The following is a 22,924-nucleotide window of genomic DNA, read 5'->3' on the forward strand; positions in this document are numbered from 1 at the left end:
TTTTGCAACAATTTTCACAGAGGGAAACTAGGAAAATTCTTGATACAAAAGTTGAACCAACAATCAATCGATTGCATATATAACTTATATATTTAATAATAATAATTATCATAATAATAATAGCTTAAATATTACAATACAGAATGCAGTTTTACAAAAGTAAATAAAAGGAGCAATTCAATCGGGAGAAAAATTTATAAATATATATTGGATGTGTTTCAGCGTGAAAAAAAATATAACCATATTAATGAAAGGAAAATTTTCAAAGCTTGTCACAAAACGTTAGTTTATCATTTTTTCATTTGTATTTTGGATTTCTTTTTTTTTATATTGTTTATATATCCCTACTCATTTGCTTTCGGTTTAGAAAATTACAAAAGTTGCATTAAAAATTTGTTTCGATTCATTTCGTTTACAATTAATAATTGGAGATATTTTTTGTTTTCGTTTTTCCTTTGTTTTCTCTTTTCTTTTCTAGCATTTTAAGTGTTTTATACTTTAAACTATTTTGTATATATATTTAAATATATATATTTATATATATATATATATTTAGATGTGTAAAAAGCTTTTCTGTGTGGTTTCTTGTTGGTTTGTGTTTTGTTTTTGCATTTCGCTATTAAACTTTAAAATATTACAAAAAATTAATGCATGTATGTATAATTAAACAAGAGAAATATCTATAGCATTTATTAAATTGCATAATTATTACGGCTTTTCTTTAGGTGTCTAAGATTGGTTATATTTAATACGTTTAAGCTTTAGTTTTTTTTGTTTTAGTTTTAACATTTTCTTGTACGAGACGGGAGAGGGCAACACAAAAATCACTCAATAATTCAAAAAGCAAAAAGAAAAAAACTAAACGACAGAATTTTTAAGCTGCCTGTCTGTGTGCTTTTAACTTGATGTTTTTACGGGGAAAATTTGTTGCCTAAATAATATATATTTATGTATATTACAATGCAAGTTAACTTGGATTTGAGTGTGGCAAATAATTTTGATATTCTCTGCTTTTTTTATTTTATTTTTGTGTAAGTGTGTGTTTTCTGGTGTTTTCTAAGTTCATTATTTATTAACATATCGCTTCTGTTCTTCATTTTTTTTTATTCTGTTTGTTTGTTGGTGTTATCCGTGTGGCCGTTGTTTTTTTTTCAAGTTGTTGCTGCTGCAGTTGTTTGTTGTTCATCGTATGGTTGTTGTTGTTGTTAAAGTCGCTTGTTGTTGTTGTTGTTGTTGTTGTTCATCCTACAGCAGTTGGCAGCAATGAGAATTGGGCTTCGGCGGCTGTTTCACGTCCGTCTGACGTTGTTTTTTACGTGATGAAATATCCCTGATTAGATCATAAAATACCTAGATATATAAAAATCTTTTATTAGTACAAAACTTTATATTTCTTATTCATTTTTATTATTTTTCAGGTGGTGGGGTTAATTTGTTTCTCTATAAGTACAGAAATTTTGAAAAGTTGCTAAAAACAAACCAAATTAGAAAGTAGATCAAACGAAAAGTTTAAATAGTGTTTTAAACTTTTATCATTCGCCAGAGAACAGGGATTTTCTATCAACATTCAAGTTTAGTTAGAAATAAGTTAAGTTCAATTTAATGGATCTCAAAATATTCATTTTGTATTGTATTTGGGTAAAATCACTGTTCTCTGTACAGTTAACTTATTGTTTTCGAACACCAAAAGAAAGTTTTTATGAAATTCAACAAACCAAATTAAATGAAGTGAAAATTTCAGGCATATATGTCTCTAAAGCAAATTCAAGTAAACTGGAGAGAATGCTTTAAAAAATCAATCAATCTTGTTTTAGAAAAGTGTTTGTATAAGCGTGTATGTACAAATGTGTGTGTTTTTCTTTTTGTGTAGGTGGAAAGAGTTTCTTCAAAAAAATCCCCCAGTGTATAAAATAGTCATTCAAAAGTAATACAACTTTTTTTTCCAATGTCCATACTAAAATCTCTTGAACAACACCTAACCTGTCACTTCTTGTTTCACCATTATATAAATTTTTATAGATTTGAAAATAGAGAAGCTGGCAACCCATTGTTAGTATATTAAACTATAATAATAAAAAGCTTTTAAACATCGAATTTTAAACGATCATTTGATATTCTTGCCATTACTATCGATGTTTTTCCAGCATCCTATCTCAAATATATATCCAGTGCTACTCTAATCTTAAAGATTTAGGCTTTCTTGTTAAATTAAGTGTAGTCGTGTTAGTTAGTTCAAATGTGTAGTCTTGGCAAACCAAATATGATACAAAATCATATAAATTTATACAACAAGCGGAAATATAACATTAATATATTGTATATAAATAAAATCAACCAAAATAATATTAGTAGAAGAAATAGAGAAAGTGCCAAAAGCAAACAAGCTGGGGGGTTAAAAGCAAAGGAATTAGAGGGTGTTTGTCTACAGGTTAAGTGGGGATGTATATATATATATATATATATACTCGTATATTCATATAGGATACAAATATTATAAATCGTATTTGAGATAGTGGAAGAGTTGTATGCACCTAATGCCTAAAGTAGGGTACACTTAAGTCTCCGCTTCTTGCATCTATCTTTAGCACGCCCGCTCGTGGCTTTCGAATCTTCGGTTTTTCGTGATCTTATTTCGCGCATCAAATCAAAAAATACCTGTAATTGTGGATTGGGAATTAAGTCATATACAAATTCAGCATCAGAAAGTCAATTAGTAAACGCTAAAGTCAATATATTAAAATCGAGAACCAACATAATTACACACACACATTTTGGTTTTTTTTTTTTTTTTTTTCTTTTTTAAGATAGAGTTCTATTAGCTTTTTGGCATTTATTAACACAGAATAAAAACTAAAGTTGAAATAAAATATATTTGTTAAAGGCAACAACGTTGAAAGCGAGGTAAATTAGGCTACGATTTTTGGCAGTGCATTTATCTTTTCTGTTGTAGCTGTGTGCGTGTGTGTATCTGTGTGTGGCTCGCTGTGTATGTGTGGCAGGGGCTACAAAATAGTGTTAAAATCTAAAGTCGTTTTTCTTTCTATTGGAAAAAAGTATCTGTATTCTAAAAGTAAAATAAATAAGCAAATTTCTACGAAATATTGCTACTGATAAAATGTGCAAACTTTAATGAAATTGGCCCCCAATATCTTATATTAATTAACTAACATTAAAAATATATATTCATTTGGAAAGCTTACAAGATTAATTCCCCATTACAAATGAATTTATTATTTGGTTTTTCCCTTGATGGTTTGCTTCCTGATTAGATTTGTTTCCCTCTTTCATTAGAAAGCATACCAAAAGCAGCTCAGACGTATTTACGTTGTTATCTGAACGCCCCCCCACTTATCATTATCATTGAAAAATGTTAACCTTGAATGGAGTGTAGAACTATAAAGATAGATTATATTTAGAGAGGAAATAACGTAAAGAGCTTTGAACTTGTTTTCAATGTGGAATATGTTTAATGTTATTTGGAATGTAAACCACAAGGCATTCCATACCATACTTGTCCCTAAACGATCTTGCTACTTTACTTTACTAGCATTACAAAATTAATCTCTTAAAATTAACATCAATTTCTAAAGAATAATTATACTTCTGCCCTTAATTATCAGAATGATTTTTTGGTGAATGTGTATTGAATTCTCTAATCAAAAACTAGCTGTTCTATAGAAAACCTAAACCACTTGATAAGACTGTTTTGATTGTGAGAACATTAAATTTACTCAGTGAATGCTTTTTGTTTGCAAGTGAAACAAAGGCAAAACTAATCACATTCAAATGAACTATTTAGTAGGAAAACTAGTTGAACGCAACAACACAAAAAAAAACTCCGAGTGCAGTTTTTATTTTGTTTAAAAAAAAAACATTTTTAGCTTGCCAATTTCCAAAAAAGTTTTTCAAATTTGTTTCGCGAACGGATCCTCCGAGATAAAATATACGACATATTCTAGCCACGATCTAACCCCAAGCTCACCTTGTCCACGTTTTCGCGGGTTTTAGCCGAGGTCTCTACATAGGGCACCGCCCATTGCTGCGCCCTCGATTGGCACTCGGTCAACGGCACCTTGCGCTTGTCATTCAGATCGCACTTGTTGCCCACCAGCAGGAACGGTATGCTCTCATCGTTCTTCACCCGCAATATTTGTTCTCTGTAAAGTTCAGCAAAAAAAAATGTACATTAATACGAGATAAAATATTAACAATTGTTAATAAAAGGAAAAGGCTAAGTGAGAAGGAGAAGTCAAAAGCCCTCAGTTTCATATCAAACTGAAAGTTATTAAATTTTCCTTCTACAATTTCAATTTTAATCCCAGTTGCTGGTGTAAAAATGAAAACCTCAATAGACCTAAAAGATAAACAGTTATCAAATTAAGTGACTCAGTGTATGGCACTCCATTTATAAGTAACGAGACAAGCGGTTGTACTTATGTAAACACACTGAAACGAACAAGACAACGCATAAATATAAGGGTATATATGAATATAGATGTATACACCTATCTCAAGCCATTCACACCCTGACATCTAATATCAATTTTCCAACCATATTTATCTGCCTGCAGCGTTATTAAGCTGCCAAGTTTGAATAACTAAATTATGACGATGGCATTGAGAAAATAGGGGGTTATATGTGGAAATTTTATGACTTCGACATGGAATATTCAGTGTTAGGAATTGTAAGGACATGATATGGCATACTTAAAATGGGATTATAAAGCGATAGGTATGGCATATTAAGGGGTTGGTTAATTAACTTGGACTTTAGTGAATATTTAAGGGAGTGGAGAGAAATACAGAGAGAGAAATAACTAGTTGTCAATACGAAAATAGAAATAATAATCACCAAAAGCCATTTTACTCATCATTGAAAAGCTAGCAATCATTAATTAAACGGAAAAATGAGTCAAACATATGAAGTTTTTGAGTCAGGAAGTAAAGAATTGATAACAAACTTACTCATCAAATTTATTTAGAACAAAAAAGTTCGAACAAAAAACATTAATTCCCAAAACAATTGTTATTTTGTAATTTGTTATGTACACTCATTTAAGCCTCAGACCAAGAAATGAATAAATATTAATTACACATTCTAAGCAGGAAAAAAAAAGAGGGAACCAACTGAACATCTTGTGTTACTAATTAGCACCACAGAATAATAATAAAAAAAAAAAGACAAAATAAAACTCATGTAAGAAATAAAACCGCGACACTTGTCAGCCTGAGATGAACGCAAAACGCGAGTCTCTCAAAAGACCTCAAGAAAAAAATGCGGAAAAAGGGGGAAAATGCGAGAGAGGAAAAAAACCAAGTGGAAAATGCACGCCAGAGAGAGCCGCTTGACACACTCACCTGAATTCCTGGGTTGCCTGGAAGCTTTCGTCGTCTGTGATGGAGAAGACACAGAGGAAACCCTCGCCGCTCCGAAAGTAATTGTCTCTGATGGCGGCATAATCCTCCTGGCCAGCCGTATCTAATATATCTATTTGTACTTCCTCGCCATCCAGCACAACCTATTGGTAAATTATATTTATTAGTTTATTTCTTTTGATTTTTCACACTAAAAAATTCAAAAACTTGAAAGTCCAAAAATTCTTCATAATTACATTTAATTTCCTAGAATCAAGAACCTCCATCATAGAAATACTCACCTTTTTCCTATAGCTATCGGCCTTGGTGGGCTCGTAGTCCTCAACGAACTCATCGTACATGAATTGCAATGTGAGGGCGGACTTTCCCACGCCGCCACTGCCCACCATGATGACCTTGTGGAGCGCCGGTCCGGCTGTCGGCTTCTTGCTCATGATGGCGGGATCTTTTCACTCACACGCTCAAACTTTCTGTCTGAAGAATAAGAAAAAAAAAAAACAAATACCCAAATAAATAAATAATTAAAGAAATAAATAAGTGCTTCCTGTTTGGATAGTCAGCAAATCCAAAAAGTGAAATACACGCATATTTCTTGTCGTTGTCTTGCCATCATTTTTTATTTGTTGTTTAAACTTTTATATAAATATTTAAGGTGCGAATGTAAATAGCCCGTTATGAATGGTCAACTGCCAAAGGAAACCACGATCGTATTTGTGTTTTACAACCCAAAAAAAGATTGCAGCTGTCAACTTAACAGTCAGCTCACAGGTTTACTGATTGTTTTTTTTGTCTTGGCTTTTCAGCTTTTCTCGGGGTTACGTAACAAACGATGGCAATAAGAAAAGCCGTCAATGATTCGCCATTGTACTTTTTACACTTTCAATGCTCTTACAAAAGGTATTTTTCATTTTGCAGAGATCGTACTATTTTACATTTACATTTTATTAGTTTTTCCAATGAATATTCCAATTATTGAGTAATAAACAAGGTTTTTTTTTTTACTACTAATAGTATTTGAAATTTATTGCAGATGTAAATTTATATAGAGTATTTCCCATGTTCGACTTGCCAAGTTTCGTGTTTTGTGGCTTGTTTCTCTGCTTTGTTCGAGTCGCAAATGAAGCATAAAATGAAAAGTTCATTGAACTATTTACACATGGCGAACCGGGCCAACAACGGCAACATAAAGGCCAACATATAGCAGCATAATGCAGACCGGGCCAAAATGACTCTGGGGTTTTTGCGCTGCTGCCGTTTGCAATTAGCCTTTTGTGACCATTCATTTCCCTCTTCCCCCCTCCGCCCCTTGCCCAAGTCCCTTTTTATATTTGCTTACTGCGTCATCGATTGCAATAAATTGAGGCATTGAAAACTACGCATTGAGGCTATTCCCTTCTATAAATGATCCAAAGAGAAATCGAGACACACGTGGCCATTTGGCAATCGGCCAATTTCATTCAAGAGTTAAACCATTCAAGCTGATATTCCACTTTAGGATTTAGAATGCTTTTTTCCCACCACCATAACTTGGTTATTAATTCCCAACTAGCTCAGGGTTACTAAGGTATTTAAATTACCGAAAAAAAAGTACAAAATTGGATACATTTTCAACTGTTTATACGAAAAATATTAACCGCATTGAAAGGCAAACGCCTCGAATTCGTTGTTCATGGTTTGCTACACGAGAAGATACAGCGAGGTTTTGAGGTTTTTGTATTTATAAAAAGATTTCTTTAAAGAGTAAGAACTACAGTATATATTTTTGTTAAGCAAAAAACTTTAATCACAATTTCTGTCTAGACTTTAGATAGACAAGCTACTCTGTTGCCCCACAAAAAACGAATCCAAATAAACTGCCAAGATATAAAAGGGTATTTCAAAAATAGACCAATTTCCTATATCTCCATTTCTTCCGTCTTTTACTCAGTTTACTTATTTTTTTCTAGCCGCCTTTCAATTTGACGCGGCTGTGGAAAAGTGGAAAATTGAATGGAAAGCGCGCAGGCAGGCAGGAAAGGCAGCTGCTGCTGCTGTCGAATGAATCCGGAGGCAACAAGTCAGTCAGCCAAATGAAACAACAACGGCCAAACAATTGTCAGTCAGTCAACCAGTTGGGCCACCACTGCGTATGAGTAATCAACGTTAGAGCTGCACGTCAATCAATTTTTACTCGAGAGAGCGCAAATATAAAAGGCTACAAAAAAGAAAAAAGAAAAAAAAAACTTCCCACACCCATGATGTTGAGTCAATTGAATTGTCAAGGAGGATTGTTGGGCAATTGCTAACAGCAACACCTGGGAAATAGCGGCAGCAAACTTGTTAAATTGCATATTACTCATACGCAATGGTGCGCGAGCTTGACAACGCAAAAATACGGAAAAAACCGGGTGAACAAAAAAAAAAATAAGAAATAAAATATAAATTAGCTTTCAAAATCCGAAAGGCAAACTTTTTTGCACACAATTTTCAGAAAATTCCACAACTTCAACGCAACTCAAGAATGCAAGAAATTATGGAGCACTAAAATGATCACAATAATATTTCCAAAAAACGTTTTACGATCCCGAAGACTGCAGTTTTCCGCATCTGCATTTTTCTTTCATTCTAAATTTAACATTATGGCCAAGATTATATGGTCCCAACAGCATTTTGTGCATTCCACAGACTCTACAAGTTAAGTAAAAGAAAAAATGTTAGTAAAACTGGACAAATACGACAAGGAATTTCCCATTTTCAATTGAAATATCGACGAGTTCGATTAAGACTCGATTTTTATGCGTTTTTGTAATTGAAAAAAGTTGACTTGGAAGTCAACCGTCGAGTTAAACGAGATATGGCTCCCATAGTTAATATGTACTGGTTGTGAAAACCAAATTGAAGAACTTGAAGTTACCACATAAACTAAAACGCTAATAGCTTAAGACAACAAACATACGATTATTTCTTTATAATTTCCTCAAACATTATCAAGTTTTTGTTATTTGTTATTCTAGAAATTTGACTTCGTGCATTTACCATTAGCAAATCAGCTTTTTCTTTCGACTTTCTCTAGAAAATAATGAAATAAAAATTACTGATGATTAGATTATTTTCGTTTGGGAATTTGCCTTATGGAAATATAGATAAAGTTTTTCCTTAACCGAAATCGTAAAAACCGATTTAATTGTTATAATAAAAAAAAACCAAACAAAGCAGGAATGAATTTGTAGTTTTTAATGGCTGGCATAAAAAAAAGATTTCCCTCTAATTAAAGGCGGGCAAAAAATAGAATGCTTTTGGTAAATAAAAGTACCAGAAATATATATATATATATATATATATATTGAGAACGAAAAGATCCAAACATTGAATTTGGTGGTTCTGCGTTTTGCGGAAATTTCATTTGTTACCTTTTTGGTGTATAAAATACAACAGAAAGTCGTTTCACCTGACGCCATGACGTCATTGTCTAGTTGTTTATCCTAGTACCACCCACCATCAGCACCACCAACAACCCCTTCACACCCCGCCAAAAATAACCAGCCAGCTTTGTGCATAAATTAGCCAAAGTTCATGTTTGCAATTTAAACAAAAACGGAATTTCGTTTCCTCTATTTGGTGTGTCAACATTAATTGCTCTTTCATGTTCATCAAATATTAATTTTTAGATTCCAGCAATCTTCATGTTGATTAACTTTACTTTAATAAACTATAGCATTTGTTTATAATAAAAATTTTAAAAGATTTTCACTAGATATTATTTTTCCTTTAAGATTTTTTAATGGAAATCAGCTAGTAATTAGTTTATTTTCTTCAATGCTCATTTGTCACTGTCAAATATTTGTATTTCAAACACAAACGTCTGTGTGTTATTTTATCTGATATTTATCAAAATTTAAAACGCTTTTTATATATTGTTTGAAAATATTCATTTACACTGTTAAAATACTAATATTTTCCATATATAAGTAGAACTATTCCCAGATTTTTTACATTCAGTTTGCCTTCAAAGGTTTTTTTGTTTGCATTTCAACTTTAGCTTGACATGAAAAATCGTTATTGAAGCATTTTTTTTTTTATTAATATTTGCTAAGCTCAACATTAATCTTTCACTACTTCAAAGGCTAAAAAGTTTTGTTTTGAAACTAAAAATCTCTTTTCACCTTTTCTCGCACGAACGAGCCCGCAAACTAAAGTACTTTCATTCATTTGGCAACAATGTTTGCGCTTTTCCACCAAAAACATATATATATATATATATATAAACTACCCTTTCCCGATTTTGATACACTTGAAGAGAACTTGGGCAATTATTTAGTATGAAAAATCGAACCGTTTGGCTGATATTTATTTGGTCCCAAGTGATTTTGAACAGACCGTAGGAATCGACCGATCGAGAGAATTTATGAAGTTTTTCACAATCCGCCATTTTCCTGCACATTTTCTGCTATACAAGAAAACTATATATATATATAGATATATATTTTAAATCTCCCAGCTCCGTTGGACGTCCGATTTGTTTATTACCTATATCATGGTTTTGCTCGTTTTCCCATTCGATTTCAATTTGGGTTTTCATTTGTTTTTTTCTTCTTCTTCACAGCTTTTCCGTTTATTCCCCTATTAATTTTTTGTTTTTTTTTTTTTTTGGTGGTGGATTACCAATGACGTCAGTTTTTAGCGTCTTCTACTTTTTGAGTTTAGTTTTTCATGGTCTTCAGCCACGACTGGCTTTTATTTTTATTATTACAGTAAAGACTCTGGTATAAGGAATAGTTGGTAAGTTTAAAGTTTAAACTTTGAAATTGAATGATCTACGATGTATCAATCTTCTGCATAAATCCTACTACATTCTATTGATGACTTAGAGATCGAAATCTTAGATACAATCTATATAATCGATTTGCACTTTATATTATGGATGCTTTACTGTACATAGTTTTGACTTTTTTGTGGGTGGTTATCCAAGCGTGATGTGTGGCATGTGCAACTCGAAGAGTTTAGTTTAATGCTTAAAGTGCACGAAAGTCTACGAGTTTACCGCTATTACCAGTTCCCACAAAAACGGGCCTTTCGTGCCTTCATACCTATCCTCTCACTGCTTCTTCTTCTTCTTCTCTTTGTCACCCTCTTCGCGTTTCTGGCCTTTGGCATTGCCTTAATTTCCTTCGCCTCTTTATGTTGGCATTATACCATTAGTGGAGCGTCTGCTCTAATGACACCTGAAAGGGGTATAGTATATACAACTAAATATGTATATCAGGTGAGGCAGTTGAGGTATTTCTAATATTCCTCTACTAGCTGCTAGATTTATACTAGATTTACAAGTTGTTAAGAGATCATTTCTCTTTAACTTTCATTTTACTTGGAAATCAAGTCAATCATGTAAAAAAAAAAAAGAACCAAAAATATATATTTTCTTATTTCATGTTTCTAAAACTCTGATCCCTTGGGTATCTCTCGGGTCTATATCTTTAGCTTACTATATCTTTTAGCTAACAGTTTTCCATCTTCGGGGATGCGTGTTGCGTGTGCTTCGTGAAATTCGTGTCAGAGTTCCATGTTTGCTCTGCTATATCTTATTTTTTCTTTCTCTTTGTTTTGCTAGTTTCATTTCAAAGCCTAACTGTTAAATTAATGAATATATATATATATATATATATATAGTTTTAGTCGATTTCAGTTTACTTTAGGCCTTGTTGGCGTTGTTATGGTATTATTGTTATTGTTAGTGGTTGAGTGCCCCCGTGTTGTTGTGGTTTGTTGGCTATAACCTTGGAGCGATTTAGTGGTTAACAAAGTTACAGTTAATGCAGACAGAAAAAATATCGCCAGTTCATTAATATGTATTATTTCTTAAATATTAAATACAGTTCTTTGGTCTTTATTCTTCTTCTTTGATTTTTAAGAAAACTTTCAGACATTTCGTCGCAAATTAAAAAAAATCACTATAATTTTCTCTATGTGCACAGACGGGGCAAAAGCACAAACCGTATTTATAGACCGCAGAAAATGTTTATAAGACTATCCTATAAGTTTATGGTAATTACTGGAACGATTTTATGGCAAAAATTCCTTTGCCTTGAACTCCCCACCAAAAAAAAAACAAAGCAAACTAAAATCAGATCAACAAAATACCAGGCATAATTGAGCAATTGAAATGCTAAAAATCCCTTTAAATGCCACGCCTCTTTTTTGGTTTTCTGTCTGCTATTTGACTGGGTTTAATTTTCTGCCAAGTTTTTAGCCTAGCCCCGCATTTCCACAGCGTTTTCCCTCTCTTTTTTTTTTTGATTTATTTTGCTGCGCCATTGGCAGAATTTAAAAACAAGTGCAGCCGATTTCTTGTCGCCCCGCTTTTCTTTTTTTCATTTCATTTAGTTTGTATTTTTTTTTTCTGCTATTATTGCATTCTCCAAAGTGAAGAGGCGTGATTTTGTAAAACTTCCGCACAAGATTAAGTTCAATAAACCGACTCATATGTGTTGCAAAAAAAAAAAATATGGAAAATGCACGCATAATATTGTCTCATTGCTTTTTTGCAACTTGTCATCACAACTTCTTTGACTTTGTGTGGGAATTTTGCATTTCAATATGGGTTTTATTCTTCTTTTTTTTGTACATCATTAAATGCAGGTCTGAACACTCGAAAGAAGTGGAAAAGAGATGGTTTGCAGCCATAAGAAAGAGACGGAAATGGTGTATATAGAGTGCATTAATCAAGCTGAAAAGAAAATCTCTACAAGTGAACTTTTCTTATTTCATTGCAGAAATGGCCATTCCTCCGTTAGATCAGTTCAATGCACTTGTGCTATTAAGGCGAATCACACTATATAACATAATTCGATTCATAATAAACAAGGATTCGATTTATCGATGCTTTGATATATCTATCGATAGCACTTCTCATTGTTTATAATGTTATTATTCCGTATACTTTTTGGTTATGGAAATACTGTAATAACTACTCTAACTTTCAGCTTTTGACTTTTTAATATTATTCAAGTTACACTCAATAACAGTACCCATAGTATTTCGCATACTCAAAACAAGTTATAACAGCTTACAAATACAAAAAGCTATGCTATTTTACTACTATTTACGGCGCATTCTGTCAGAATTGTCTACGAAAATAACTCTCATTGGAATGCTATTTTTTCTGGCTGAGTCACAAATTTGAATTTTTTTCATTTAGTCAACCATTTCGACGCCGCTGCGCAGTCGCGTGCAACGCTTTCAATGTCAAGTTTAAAATTTGCTTCAACACAGAAAGAAAAATTTGTTACAAAATTATATATCTATATATCAATTATGAATTAATATAAGAATTATTTTGTAAAATAAAGAAAATATATTTGTAAATAGTCATTATATATTATACAATTTGGAATCTATTAAGACCCTTAAAATACAACAGCTATTAATACGACTGAAAATGTTCTGAATGATTTTCCCAGCTTAATGCTTTTTTTTAATTGCCTCTGCGGCCCTGTCGCTTTGAACTATTGTACATTTTTTCTGACCCCTTCTCGAAATTGCAAAGTATCTTTTTTTTCGCAGCCTGAGAAAGTGTTGGGGAACTTGTTCATTTGTTGTACATCTTTTTTTTTTACAACTTTCTTTGCACAACAGCTGAGGAAAACTTGTCAAGCGAAATGCGTGGCTCAGAGCCATTTACAAAGCGTTTTATTTGGACGAACAAGTTTGATCTGCCTTTGGAGATAGCAATATCTTATGCTCTGCACAGTAAGAAAAAAAAACCTTAATTCACACCGAAAGGTATACATATATAGAAGAAAAATAGGTACATATACGAACAATGCGTGGGAAGTGTTTTCTGAAGCGAGGAGAGCATAATTAAAACCTAGGCATAGTCAACTGTGATAAAATATCTTCAAATGCGATACAGCAACAACAAAGCCATGGAGAAACACACTTGAGAACCTAAATAAAACCTGTATAAGGTATATATACTCGTTTATATATATATATATATATAACAGAGAACTTCTAAAGATGCTAGATACGATGATGTAAGAAAACTTGAAGAAAACGTATACAAACATATAAATTATTACGCGAATTTGTCGATTTGTATTTGTAATAGATAAACAACTGGGAAGATCTCTAAAAGTTAAATGCCTTGCGATGGGAAAATATTGATCAATCTTTGTTTTAACATTTAATTAAGAATTTATAAAGCCATTAAAACAGAAAACTGATAATCAATGCCATAAATATGTATTAATGAGATATTTGACAGACATCATAAAATCCCAATTAATCAGAACTCTTCACTTTGGCAAATCACATTACATGAAACTTTTCTTACGTTTTTGCCCAAAAAGCAAATTAAGTGTACATCAACCCTGCATTAGGCCAACAACAATAATGCGTATTAAACAAGCCTTTGGGCATAATAAAGTTTCTTGGCCAAGAAAAAGAACGCATTTGTTGTCTGATTTGTTTGTCTCCCTTGACGAACTCCCATTAGAAGTGAAATTAGAGCAAATCACAGCTTGATGGCTATAAATTAGGCTAAGTTTCCGAGTTGCGCTATCTTCTGCCTTTGGGCCAAGTTAGCAAATGCCCGCAGATGCCAAACAAAAGATGAGAAAAATGTTAAGAAACTGTGTCACTCTGCGAGAGATCGTGAAGATCATGAGTCAGTGGATATTTTTTTTTTTTTTTGCTACATCTGTCGTTAATCTATTCTCACCTGTCGGAGAATTATATTAGATAAAGGTCAGGGTAAAAAAAAAGTTCAAAATGTGTTAACTGTTAATTTTCTAGAATTTTGTATTTTTATAGATTATAACTGTATTTCAACTGACCCTATTAATAGTTTTAATAACATTTTGATTTCTGGGAATATCAATAAACAAACTAAATGTAAATGTGGCTCAATTTTCGTAGCCACGGTTGCCATGACATCTTTTATAGGGAACTTGAACTAATAAATCAACTTTCTACAAACAAAATTCTGTAAATTTATAGACTTTTGTTGTTCGCAAATATTATATAGCCTAAAAGTTTACAAATATTTCGTATTTATGATCTACTAAAAAGTATAAACAAATATTTTTATTTTAGATTTATTCTGAATCCCTGATTAACATTTTCTATTCTTTTATTTTTACGTTCTATTGAAAAATACCAAGTAATGCATAATATTTATTTTATTTTGATTATAACTTACCCCTAAAATTAACATTATTTTCAAGCTACGGCAAAATTGTAAAAATGCACAGAGTGGAAAATTAAAAATCAATGAACTTAATAAGCCAAACACACCACGAAGTCCTCTCTTTTGTACAAACAAATTGTCAACCGCTCAGTGGTTAAGTTTTTGGAGGAACTGAGAACGCATTTTTTTCGCATAATTCTCTTTTTTCGCCTCGTTCGCTTTTTGTTTTATTGCTGAAAGCTTTTGACGCCCCTTAGTAACCAAACTAAGAAATAATAATTAGCAAATGTTGGGGAAAATGGGGGAAACATACGGTGTACGTGTGACACACATCAAAAACAAGTTGTTAGAGAATCATCAAGGGGTGAGTCAGAAATAATAAAGAAATACTAAATATTAAACTAAAAAAAAACAGGAGGCACAAATTGATCTTGAACTTGAGCTTAATTAAAAACTGTAAAACATGAATTCCAATCATTTTTTCTGTGTCACGTTTCCAGTTTCCTTTATTTTTTACATTTTTTTTTTTAGCTTATTTGGCGTGATGAACAAAAAGAAAAGATGGAACATGATGATGCAGATAGAGTTGAAGAAGCTAGAACGATTACGATCATGATGATCTAACGCTAATGTCAAAGTGGTTCTCCGATTAGCAGCAGAATCCAAAAAATTGGCACGTTCGTAAAGATCAAGAAATTTGAAGGGGAAGAATAACGCCGAAAACGGGTCACCGTGAGATAAATACACAACAGAATTGTATACAAAAAATGCCCCAAAGCGAATCACATAAAAAACGACCTCACAAAATAACTGAGTTTAAAACAAGACTGTTTCTAAGAATTTTCGTGAATTTTCAGTGACAAAAAATACCACAAAATGTTCTTAGAATTTAGCAACAGTAAAAAATATTGTGATAATAGAATGACAAATACTCTTTTCTACAAAACTTTACTTTCAATCAAAACTTCTTAGAAATTTTAACAATTTGTAACCGATTTACCGATTACTATTTTTACCATTTCCTTTAATTGAATTGCAGTATTTTTGGCAAAAATACCGCAAAATACGGTAAACGGTATTTAACGATACGGTAAACGATCCCAAAAGGGAAGAGGGGATAACGAATGTGATGAAAAGGAGATGGGGCGGTGGGGGCGTGTTCGTATGTGTTTGCGGCATTTCTGTGTGCGTATGAGTCAACGCGCAAAATGCGGGCGGCGACGTCGACGTCGGCTGCACCTTGCACACCCCGCAAAAAGAGAGGGCGATAAAGCAGGAGAGGGAGCAAGAGAGAATAAGGTCAAGCGGGGTGCGGCAACAAATATTTCCGCTGATAGCCGTTGATAAAAGGCTCTCTCTACACATCTCTCTCGCTTTTCTCTCCATTCCTTTATTTTGCTGAATGAAGCACACTCACACACAAACACAGGCCGCCGAATGCCTTTTATTTAGTTTAGATTTAAATATTTAACAAGGCAAAATACAAAAAAAAATCGGAGAGAAATTTCACTTTTGGGCTTGGTTTTTTTTCGCCTTTTGCTTGCGCACACACACATACACTTTCTTTGGCGTCGACTGTGACGACGGCAGCGGCGCCTTTTGGCGGCTTTTACAAATTTTGTTTATAAAACAACCAAAAAAAAAAAAACGTTATACTATATTTCTTCCCAGCAATTAATCGAATTTTGTGTATGGGAAAAAGAAAGTAATTTTTTAGAGATGGCAAACCAGAACAACATACGAAATATGCGTAATCACTTGCTTTTGCTGTAGTTGTAAATGCTTCTGCTTCTGCTGCTCTTTTCTCCTTTTTGCGTACTTCGTTTTCTTTCTTCGGTTTTTTACTTTTTTGTTTTTTGCGTGTCCGCTCGCTCTTCGTTTGTTGTTGTTGCTATGGCTGGATGTGTGTAACCTCGCACTTTAAGCACTAAACAAAAAACACGTACTTATGTTAAATGAAGCCTGGAGAAACAGGATCGGATCACAACAATAAATTGGCTGCTTTTCGGTTTCTTTTTTGCCGCACGCCGCCTAGCATAAACCGATGGTTTTACTTGAAAGTGAATGAAACTAGTGTGACCGCAGCTGGCTAGTTGAAAAATACAGAAAAATATCAGTAAATCGATAGAGCTCATTCAACATATCGATATTATCGACATTGCCCATTTTAAACCAATGTGGTTTAGCTAAGACACGATCCTAAACTAGACACCTATTTATCGTAGATTATACACACACCTTTAAGTTAGGTGCTGCCGCTATTTCTTGGTATTTTTTTGTTATAATTAATTACAGTATATTTTTAGCCCATATCTGCGTGTGTGAGTTCGTGTGAATATTTGTGAATATTTTTTTACTGTGACAAAATAGATAAAAATCGGCGGTGAAAAACCAAAGTAAACACATTTTGTGATCATGGCGACTGGCCCTTAACACTGGAGTGCCGTGCCGGCAGTACCACGCCAAAAAATTTCCACACATTAAGCTCAAAAAAAAGAAGTACCCGCAGCAGCAACAACAACAACAAAAACCCTAACATAAATGACTTGAATTTAAAGTTTAAGACAATCTCCGATCCGATCGGCACCGGAATCTATGTGCTATCTATACTAAATGGTATGGTAAATCAATCTTGTTGCATTGAATTGTGTGGTTGGCGGAAAAGCCGTAGAAATCGCTATAAAAGAAAAATATTCCCAAATTTGCAAACTTAACCTCGCAGCGTTGTGTGCAAAAACGAAAAAAAAAAAGCATAGCAAAGAAAACGAAAAGCGAGTGTGAGCGAGATAGCGATAAGCAAGAGAAAAAACGTTTCGTAGTGTTGTAATTGTTGTAGTGACTTTTATTTTTTTCACAACCGGCGATTTTATTCCCGCACACAAACACACACACATAAATGCAAAAGAGTAAAAGTAAATTGAAATAAATACACTCGCAAAAACAAAAGCAAACAAATACCGGTAAAAAAATCAAAATCAAATGAAAACCATTGAAAGCTACTTAATGTACGTACGTGTGTGTGTGTGTCTGTATTTGTGGGCAGTTAGAAGCGTAGCTATATACATATATGTATATACATATGTACATATCCCAATTAGTAGGCATAGTTGGGCGTTTTATCTTTGTCTTTTCCGCTATCAAGACCTACTCTTTGATTTACATTTTCTTCTCGTGTGCGCAAAAATAAAAGAAAGAGCAGCGACAACAAAAATCTCACTCCAATTGGAGGATTTGAGATGCCGATCGCAAAAGCGTAGGTAATACAACAACAAAATAGGCAGCAGCAGCAGCAAAAGATTCGATTCGGACAAAAACCTATTGGGAATTCAGCTTGGAAGATTAACCCATAGGCTAACCATTTAAGTTGTAGTTTTAAAATTATAAACTTTAAAATCGCTATTATTTGTAAAAATGTAAATTTTGTACTTTTAATTTCGGATATGTTTTAAATTTAAAACCGTGTAATCAAAAAAAACGTAATTTTCTATTGCTTCTTATTAAATTTAATGGTAAATGAACCTCAGTGTTACATTGGATTTAGCTTTACTAAACCTTAATTGCCAAAATAAGAACTAAACAACCTCTGTTTGGTGCATTCCTCTTGACTTCTAATCTTACAAATACAAGTATTAATGAAAACGTTTAACTGAAACACAATTTATAATATAATTTTGGTCATTTTTTGTTTGGAGCTATAAATAAAACCGAAATGCTGTTGATAAGTGGAAATCTCTTTAGATAAGGGACTTTATATTAGCCACACACAGTGCGTGTCATAAATATATGGAATAATAGCGATTGTTGTTTTTTTTTCAGATGAATTTGCCATTTTATTGCCATGGCTCTGACAAATCTTGTCGCATTTATTGCCGACATTTGCAATCGCATTAAATCAACAATAAAATGTTAATAAGAAAAACTTTTAAAAACTAAAAAAAATCTCTGTCCAAAAAACAATCATATCTGAAATAATTACAAAAAAAAAACATTCGTATCGGAGAAAATAATTATAAAGCAATGGATCAATTTCAAACGTCGCTGAATCCACGGAAACAGGAACTTCTGGAGGCCAGATTTATTGGAGTAAGGGTAAGTCTTTTATATTTCATTTTTTAATAATTTTTTTGTTTTGGTTTTAAGTTCTTAAAGATACAAAGTTCTTTTAAGATACAAATTTAATAGTTAACAGTTTACTTTTATGCTTAAAAAATTCTTTAAGTGCATTTTCGAAATACTTTTGAGGTTTCGTAAATATTTTAATATCAATATCCCCTCATTTCTTGCTGTGCAATTGGCTTCGCACAGATCGCGGAGATTGGCTGTCAATGGGCTAGCCCCTGGGGCTATCGAAGGGTTAATGGCAAACGGTTATTGCACTTTGGAACTTTTGTTGTTGTTTCGTCGAGATGCACATGCAGATGCAGTTGTTGTTGTTGTTGGAGATGCTTTTCCGAAGTTTTTTTCCCCCTGATGTTTTCTTTATTTTCATTTTTCTTGCACTTCTTTCTTGGCTTTGTTCAGCTTTTGTTGAAGCGCAAGAAGAGGTATGAAAATGTGGAAAAGGCGAAAATAAATTAGCATTGGCAGAAAAAAAAGTGGAAGAACAAGAAAAGTGGGGGGAGATTGCGAGGAAAATGGGGAAAATCGTGGGGATAATGCGAAGATGAGGCTGTATGTATATATGGGAGTGTAAGTGGGAGGAAATGAAGAAGGGAAAGGTGGGTGCCTATATCCATGCCTTATTTCCCCAACTCCCTTCTCCACCCACTTCTGAGATGCTCTTTGTTGGTACACAGAAAATACGTATACGTAATTTGTTTATGATTTAAAAGAAAGTTATTTATGCTTCCAATTATGAATAATATCAGACTTTAGCAGTTTCAGAATTGTAATCGTAAGAATACAATTAGATATTATTTTGATTTGAAGAGATTCTTTAGATTTTGAAATACAAAAGTAGAAAATATTTATAGAAATACCGTAAAAACTAGATAAATAGTTTGATACTTAAAAAAACTTATTTTTTATTAATATTTATTGTTCCAATTTTCTTGACTGCTACATTTTTGTCGAGTGTAAGATTTAATCGCAGCACTTCCACAAATGCACACATGGCCCTCATCTTGTTGTTGTTGTTGTTGTCAACATCTCGTCACACACACACACACCAAAATACAGCAAATACATTAATGCACGGTACACGTAGTACATATATAAAAGTACATCAAGATGGGGCCACACACACATACATAGGCATATTTAAACCACCTACCTGAAAATCATCCAGAATGCCTATACACCACCCACTTCATGCCCCCATCACCACCCACCCAACAAACATTTTTGGTCTATTTGGTTTTCTTTTTTTTTTGGGTGGGTACCTCTACTGATTCTCTTTTTTTGCATTTTGCCACGTCTTCTCTGTGATTCGTGTGTAATGGAATGAAAGTAAAAATAAAAGAACAACTGATAAGCAACAGCCGAATTTGAGAAGAAAGAGGCAAAAAATTGAATGAATCTTTAAATATCCCTTGTTTTTAGAAAGAAATAATTTGCTATGATTTTAAGATTTGAATATGTAACATAACATAACAGGATAATGATAACATAATGATATGATACCAGCGCAGAAAACAGAAAGCAAAAATTACAGCTTGCAGTGTGCTTCTGCATGTTATTAACATTAACAGTGACGTTTCGCCGGCTGTTTCTCTCTCGCTATTTCTTTTTTTCTTTTAAGCCATCTGCCTTGCACTCCTTCGCGCTGTTTCGCCCTCTCTTTCTGTCTCTCTTTTAATGTGGTCGTAGGTCGGGCGCTGTTCGCACTACCGACGTCAACAGCGCTGCCTCCTTCTGTTTTTTAACTTTTCAGAAAAAGTTTAAAGGGAAGAAAATTTATAAAAAATTAAACGAAATATAGAAAAATATAAATAATAAAAAAAATAACATAGGGAACCTTCCAAGAAGTAATACAATCTTTATTTGAAATCCAATAATAAAATTAACTTAAAATTAAAAGCAGCTGGGCATCTCTTACTTTCATTCTCTCACACTCTGCCTGTTTCTTGCAGCTTTTTGTTTGCCAAACATTTCAGTGCTTGTGGTTAATTGGATTATTAATGCAATTATATAGCCATTGTTTTTGTTGTGGCAAAATTAACGGCGTTTTTATGAACATTCATAATGATGTGTTTGTTTGTAACCAAATTTATGGCTTCTAAACACTTTGTAAAATACTACAAATACTGATGATATGTTAAAAAATAATTGAAAGGATTTTTCTATGGAAAGCTAATAAAAAGGGAAAAATGAAAAGCAGCAACAATATTTCGGTGGCAGCATTCGCGAATCGTTGCTGCCTTGGCTAACGTCGCTGCCTCAGCTGGCGTCGCTGCCAGCCTCAACAGCAGCAGAGGCAGAGACAGCGACTGAGGCAGAGGAAGACGAAGCTGCGTTTTTGGCGACGTTCGCCGGCAGTTGTAAGCGGTTCGTTGTCGTTGTCGTTTATCGCAACTGTTTGTTGTCCTGTTTGTCTTTTCCGATTTTTCGCCTCCCAAACAATAACAACAACGGTGAATAGAGGAAAACGAAGGAGGCAAAGGAGAAGTGAAAGAAGCAGAGAAAAGGCAGCGACGCTCGCAGAGAAAAAGAAGTTGCACGAGAAAAAGTGTATGCAGAAAAAAATAGCCAGATTGAGCCACAAAACGGACAGGCAGATAAACAGGCAAAGAAAAGCCGGAAAAGCGGCGGACTTTTCCACACATTTCCACGCCTCAATGGAGATTCAGTCGCTGTTATCGTTATCGTTATCGCATCACCGCTTGTTGTTGTCATCGGCGCGACTGTGAGAGCAAGAGAGCTGGCAGCGACAAAAGCTAACGGAAGAGAAAAATAGAGGGAGAAAGGAAACTTATTGCAGAAAACGCAATGCAATTTCTCTTTGATAATTTTTTTTTTGAATCAATTTTTTTACGTGCAGTGCAGGTAGTGTAAAAAATATAAAGTTTAAAAATAAAGGAAAATTTAAAAACAAACAAAGCGACGCAGTAAATTGTGTGCCAGAAAAAAAACAAAAACAAAAAAGAGTCTAAAATAATGTCCAAGAATTAAAAAGAAGTAAAAAAAATGAACGAAACCATAAATTAAAAACCATTATTTAAATAAAATACCGTATAACTTTAAATATTGGAATACAAGTTATAAAAAGAAAACCAATAAAATACAAACCAAAAGCAATGAGTAAAATAAAATACAAAATTTTTAATTACAAAATAAGCATAAACTAAGACAATAATTGCTTAAATATAACAAAATTAAGAAAATCCATTAAAATATTTAAAATTAAATCAAGCACAAGCAAGAAAATCAAAGAAAAGCCAAAAGCACAAAAACAAAACGTGTGAAAGAGACGCAGAAAGGCGGATAGAAAGGGAGAGAAACAGCCGAGATGCCCGTGGTAAAACAGCGGAAAATGAGCCGCTTTAAGGTTAGTTCATCAAATCAAAAGAGAGTCGCGAAATTGGAGAGGAAAATGGTCGGAAAATTTTATGAAAATTAACTAAACAGGAAGAGAAAATTTAGTTAGAGAAAGTGGCAAAATAAAAAAAACAATAAAATAAATACATTTTTTCGTTAAAATATTGAAGATTTGCAGTTCTCTTTTAAAAAGATATACCATAATATTATTATGTGTTAATAGAAAAAGATCTTTTTTAAAGTGGTTAATTTTGTCTGTATTTTTTGTAATTTAAATACTTTATCGAATTAGTTTATAATGTTTGTATGTATGTAGTACATTTAGCTGGAATTTAAACATAAACAATTCTGTTGGCCAAAATGGCGCAACTAGAAAACCTAATTTCTCTTTTGTCTAGTGGCTCCTCTTCTTCTTCGAATGCTTCTTATTTTGGGCACTTTATGCTTGGACCTACCAATGAGTAAAAAACAACAAAAATCAAATACACCAACAACAGAAAGAAAAAACTTGTAGTGGAAAAAAAAATGCGAAAAAAAAAATTCGCAAGTTCAATGAACTTGCCATGAAAATTATACGCTGGCAGCTCACGATGACAGAAGAAAAGGCTAAAGAAGAGGGGCAAGTAAAGGAAAGAGAAGGCTAAACAAGATGGTGGTAAAGCAGAAGAGGCAGGGAAGGAGAAAGGAAAGGCAAAGAAAAAAACTAGTCATGCGTCGCTGCTGCTGCATAGATTTTGCTACTCCGACCTGACCTAAAATGCAAAAAGTGCTTTTTTCTTCTCTCGTTGAGCTGTTAAAACGACACGTCGTCTCTCCAAAAATGACTGTTACTTAACAGAAGAGAAAGAGAGAAAAATAGGGACCGGGTTCAAATATTAAAAAAAAAAAAAAGAAAAAATTGCAAAA

The 22,924-nt window shown here is 33.3% G+C and overlaps 2 protein-coding genes across 4 annotated transcripts in view; one reads left to right on the forward strand and one right to left on the reverse strand.

Moving 5' to 3' along the window:
* Window positions 1-1,141: 1,141 nt before the first annotated feature.
* Window positions 1,142-16,624, reverse strand: LOC108118294 (ras-related protein Ral-a). Of its 2 annotated transcripts, XM_017230902.2 has the most exons (6): window positions 16,489-16,624; window positions 5,658-5,850; window positions 5,359-5,519; window positions 3,983-4,157; window positions 2,532-2,655; window positions 1,316-1,350 (listed from the first exon to the last, which is right to left on the reverse strand). In XM_017230902.2, exons 2-5 carry the CDS (start codon window positions 5,808-5,810, stop codon window positions 2,539-2,541), a joined length of 606 nt encoding a protein of 201 aa, XP_017086391.1. In that variant the 5' UTR covers window positions 5,811-5,850; window positions 16,489-16,624; the 3' UTR covers window positions 1,316-1,350; window positions 2,532-2,538. The 2 variants fall into 2 exon arrangements, with proteins under 2 accessions (XP_017086392.1, XP_017086391.1); XM_017230903.2 differs by lacking the exon at window positions 2,532-2,655 and having other exon boundaries at window positions 1,142-1,350; window positions 16,489-16,623.
* Window positions 16,625-16,849: 225 nt separating this feature from the next.
* LOC108118283 (homeotic protein female sterile) overlaps window positions 16,850-22,924 on the forward strand; it is a 67,638-nt gene continuing 61,563 nt past the window's right edge. Inside the window, exons 1-2 of one of the 2 annotated variants that reach the window (XM_017230880.2) lie at window positions 16,850-17,158; window positions 18,359-18,631. In XM_017230880.2, the coding sequence (XP_017086369.1) occupies window positions 18,560-18,631 (72 nt within the window). In that variant the 5' untranslated portion in view covers window positions 16,850-17,158; window positions 18,359-18,559. Of the gene's footprint in view, window positions 17,159-18,358; window positions 18,632-21,842; window positions 22,029-22,924 lie in introns of those variants that run through there. The other variant, XM_017230882.2, reaches the window with a different exon arrangement.

The sequence above is a fragment of the Drosophila eugracilis genome, unplaced genomic scaffold (genome assembly GCF_018153835.1).
Source record: "Drosophila eugracilis isolate 14026-0451.02 unplaced genomic scaffold, ASM1815383v1 contig_2147, whole genome shotgun sequence".
Taxonomy (NCBI): domain Eukaryota; kingdom Metazoa; phylum Arthropoda; class Insecta; order Diptera; family Drosophilidae; genus Drosophila; species Drosophila eugracilis.

Bases quoted from the DNA above. Each gene is read 5' to 3' on its own strand.
- LOC108118294 (XM_017230902.2), bottom strand. From the start codon at position 5,810: ATGAGCAAGAAGCCGACAGCCGGACCGGCGCTCCACAAGGTCATCATG. The intron at 4,158-5,358 runs GTGAGTGTGTCA...TGAACTTTACAG, and splicing joins CAGGCAACCCAGGAATTCAG to AGAACAAATATTGCGGGTGA. The intron at 2,656-3,982 runs GTGAGCTTGGGG...CCACAATTACAG, and splicing joins CCCGCGAAAACGTGGACAAG to GTATTTTTTGATTTGATGCG.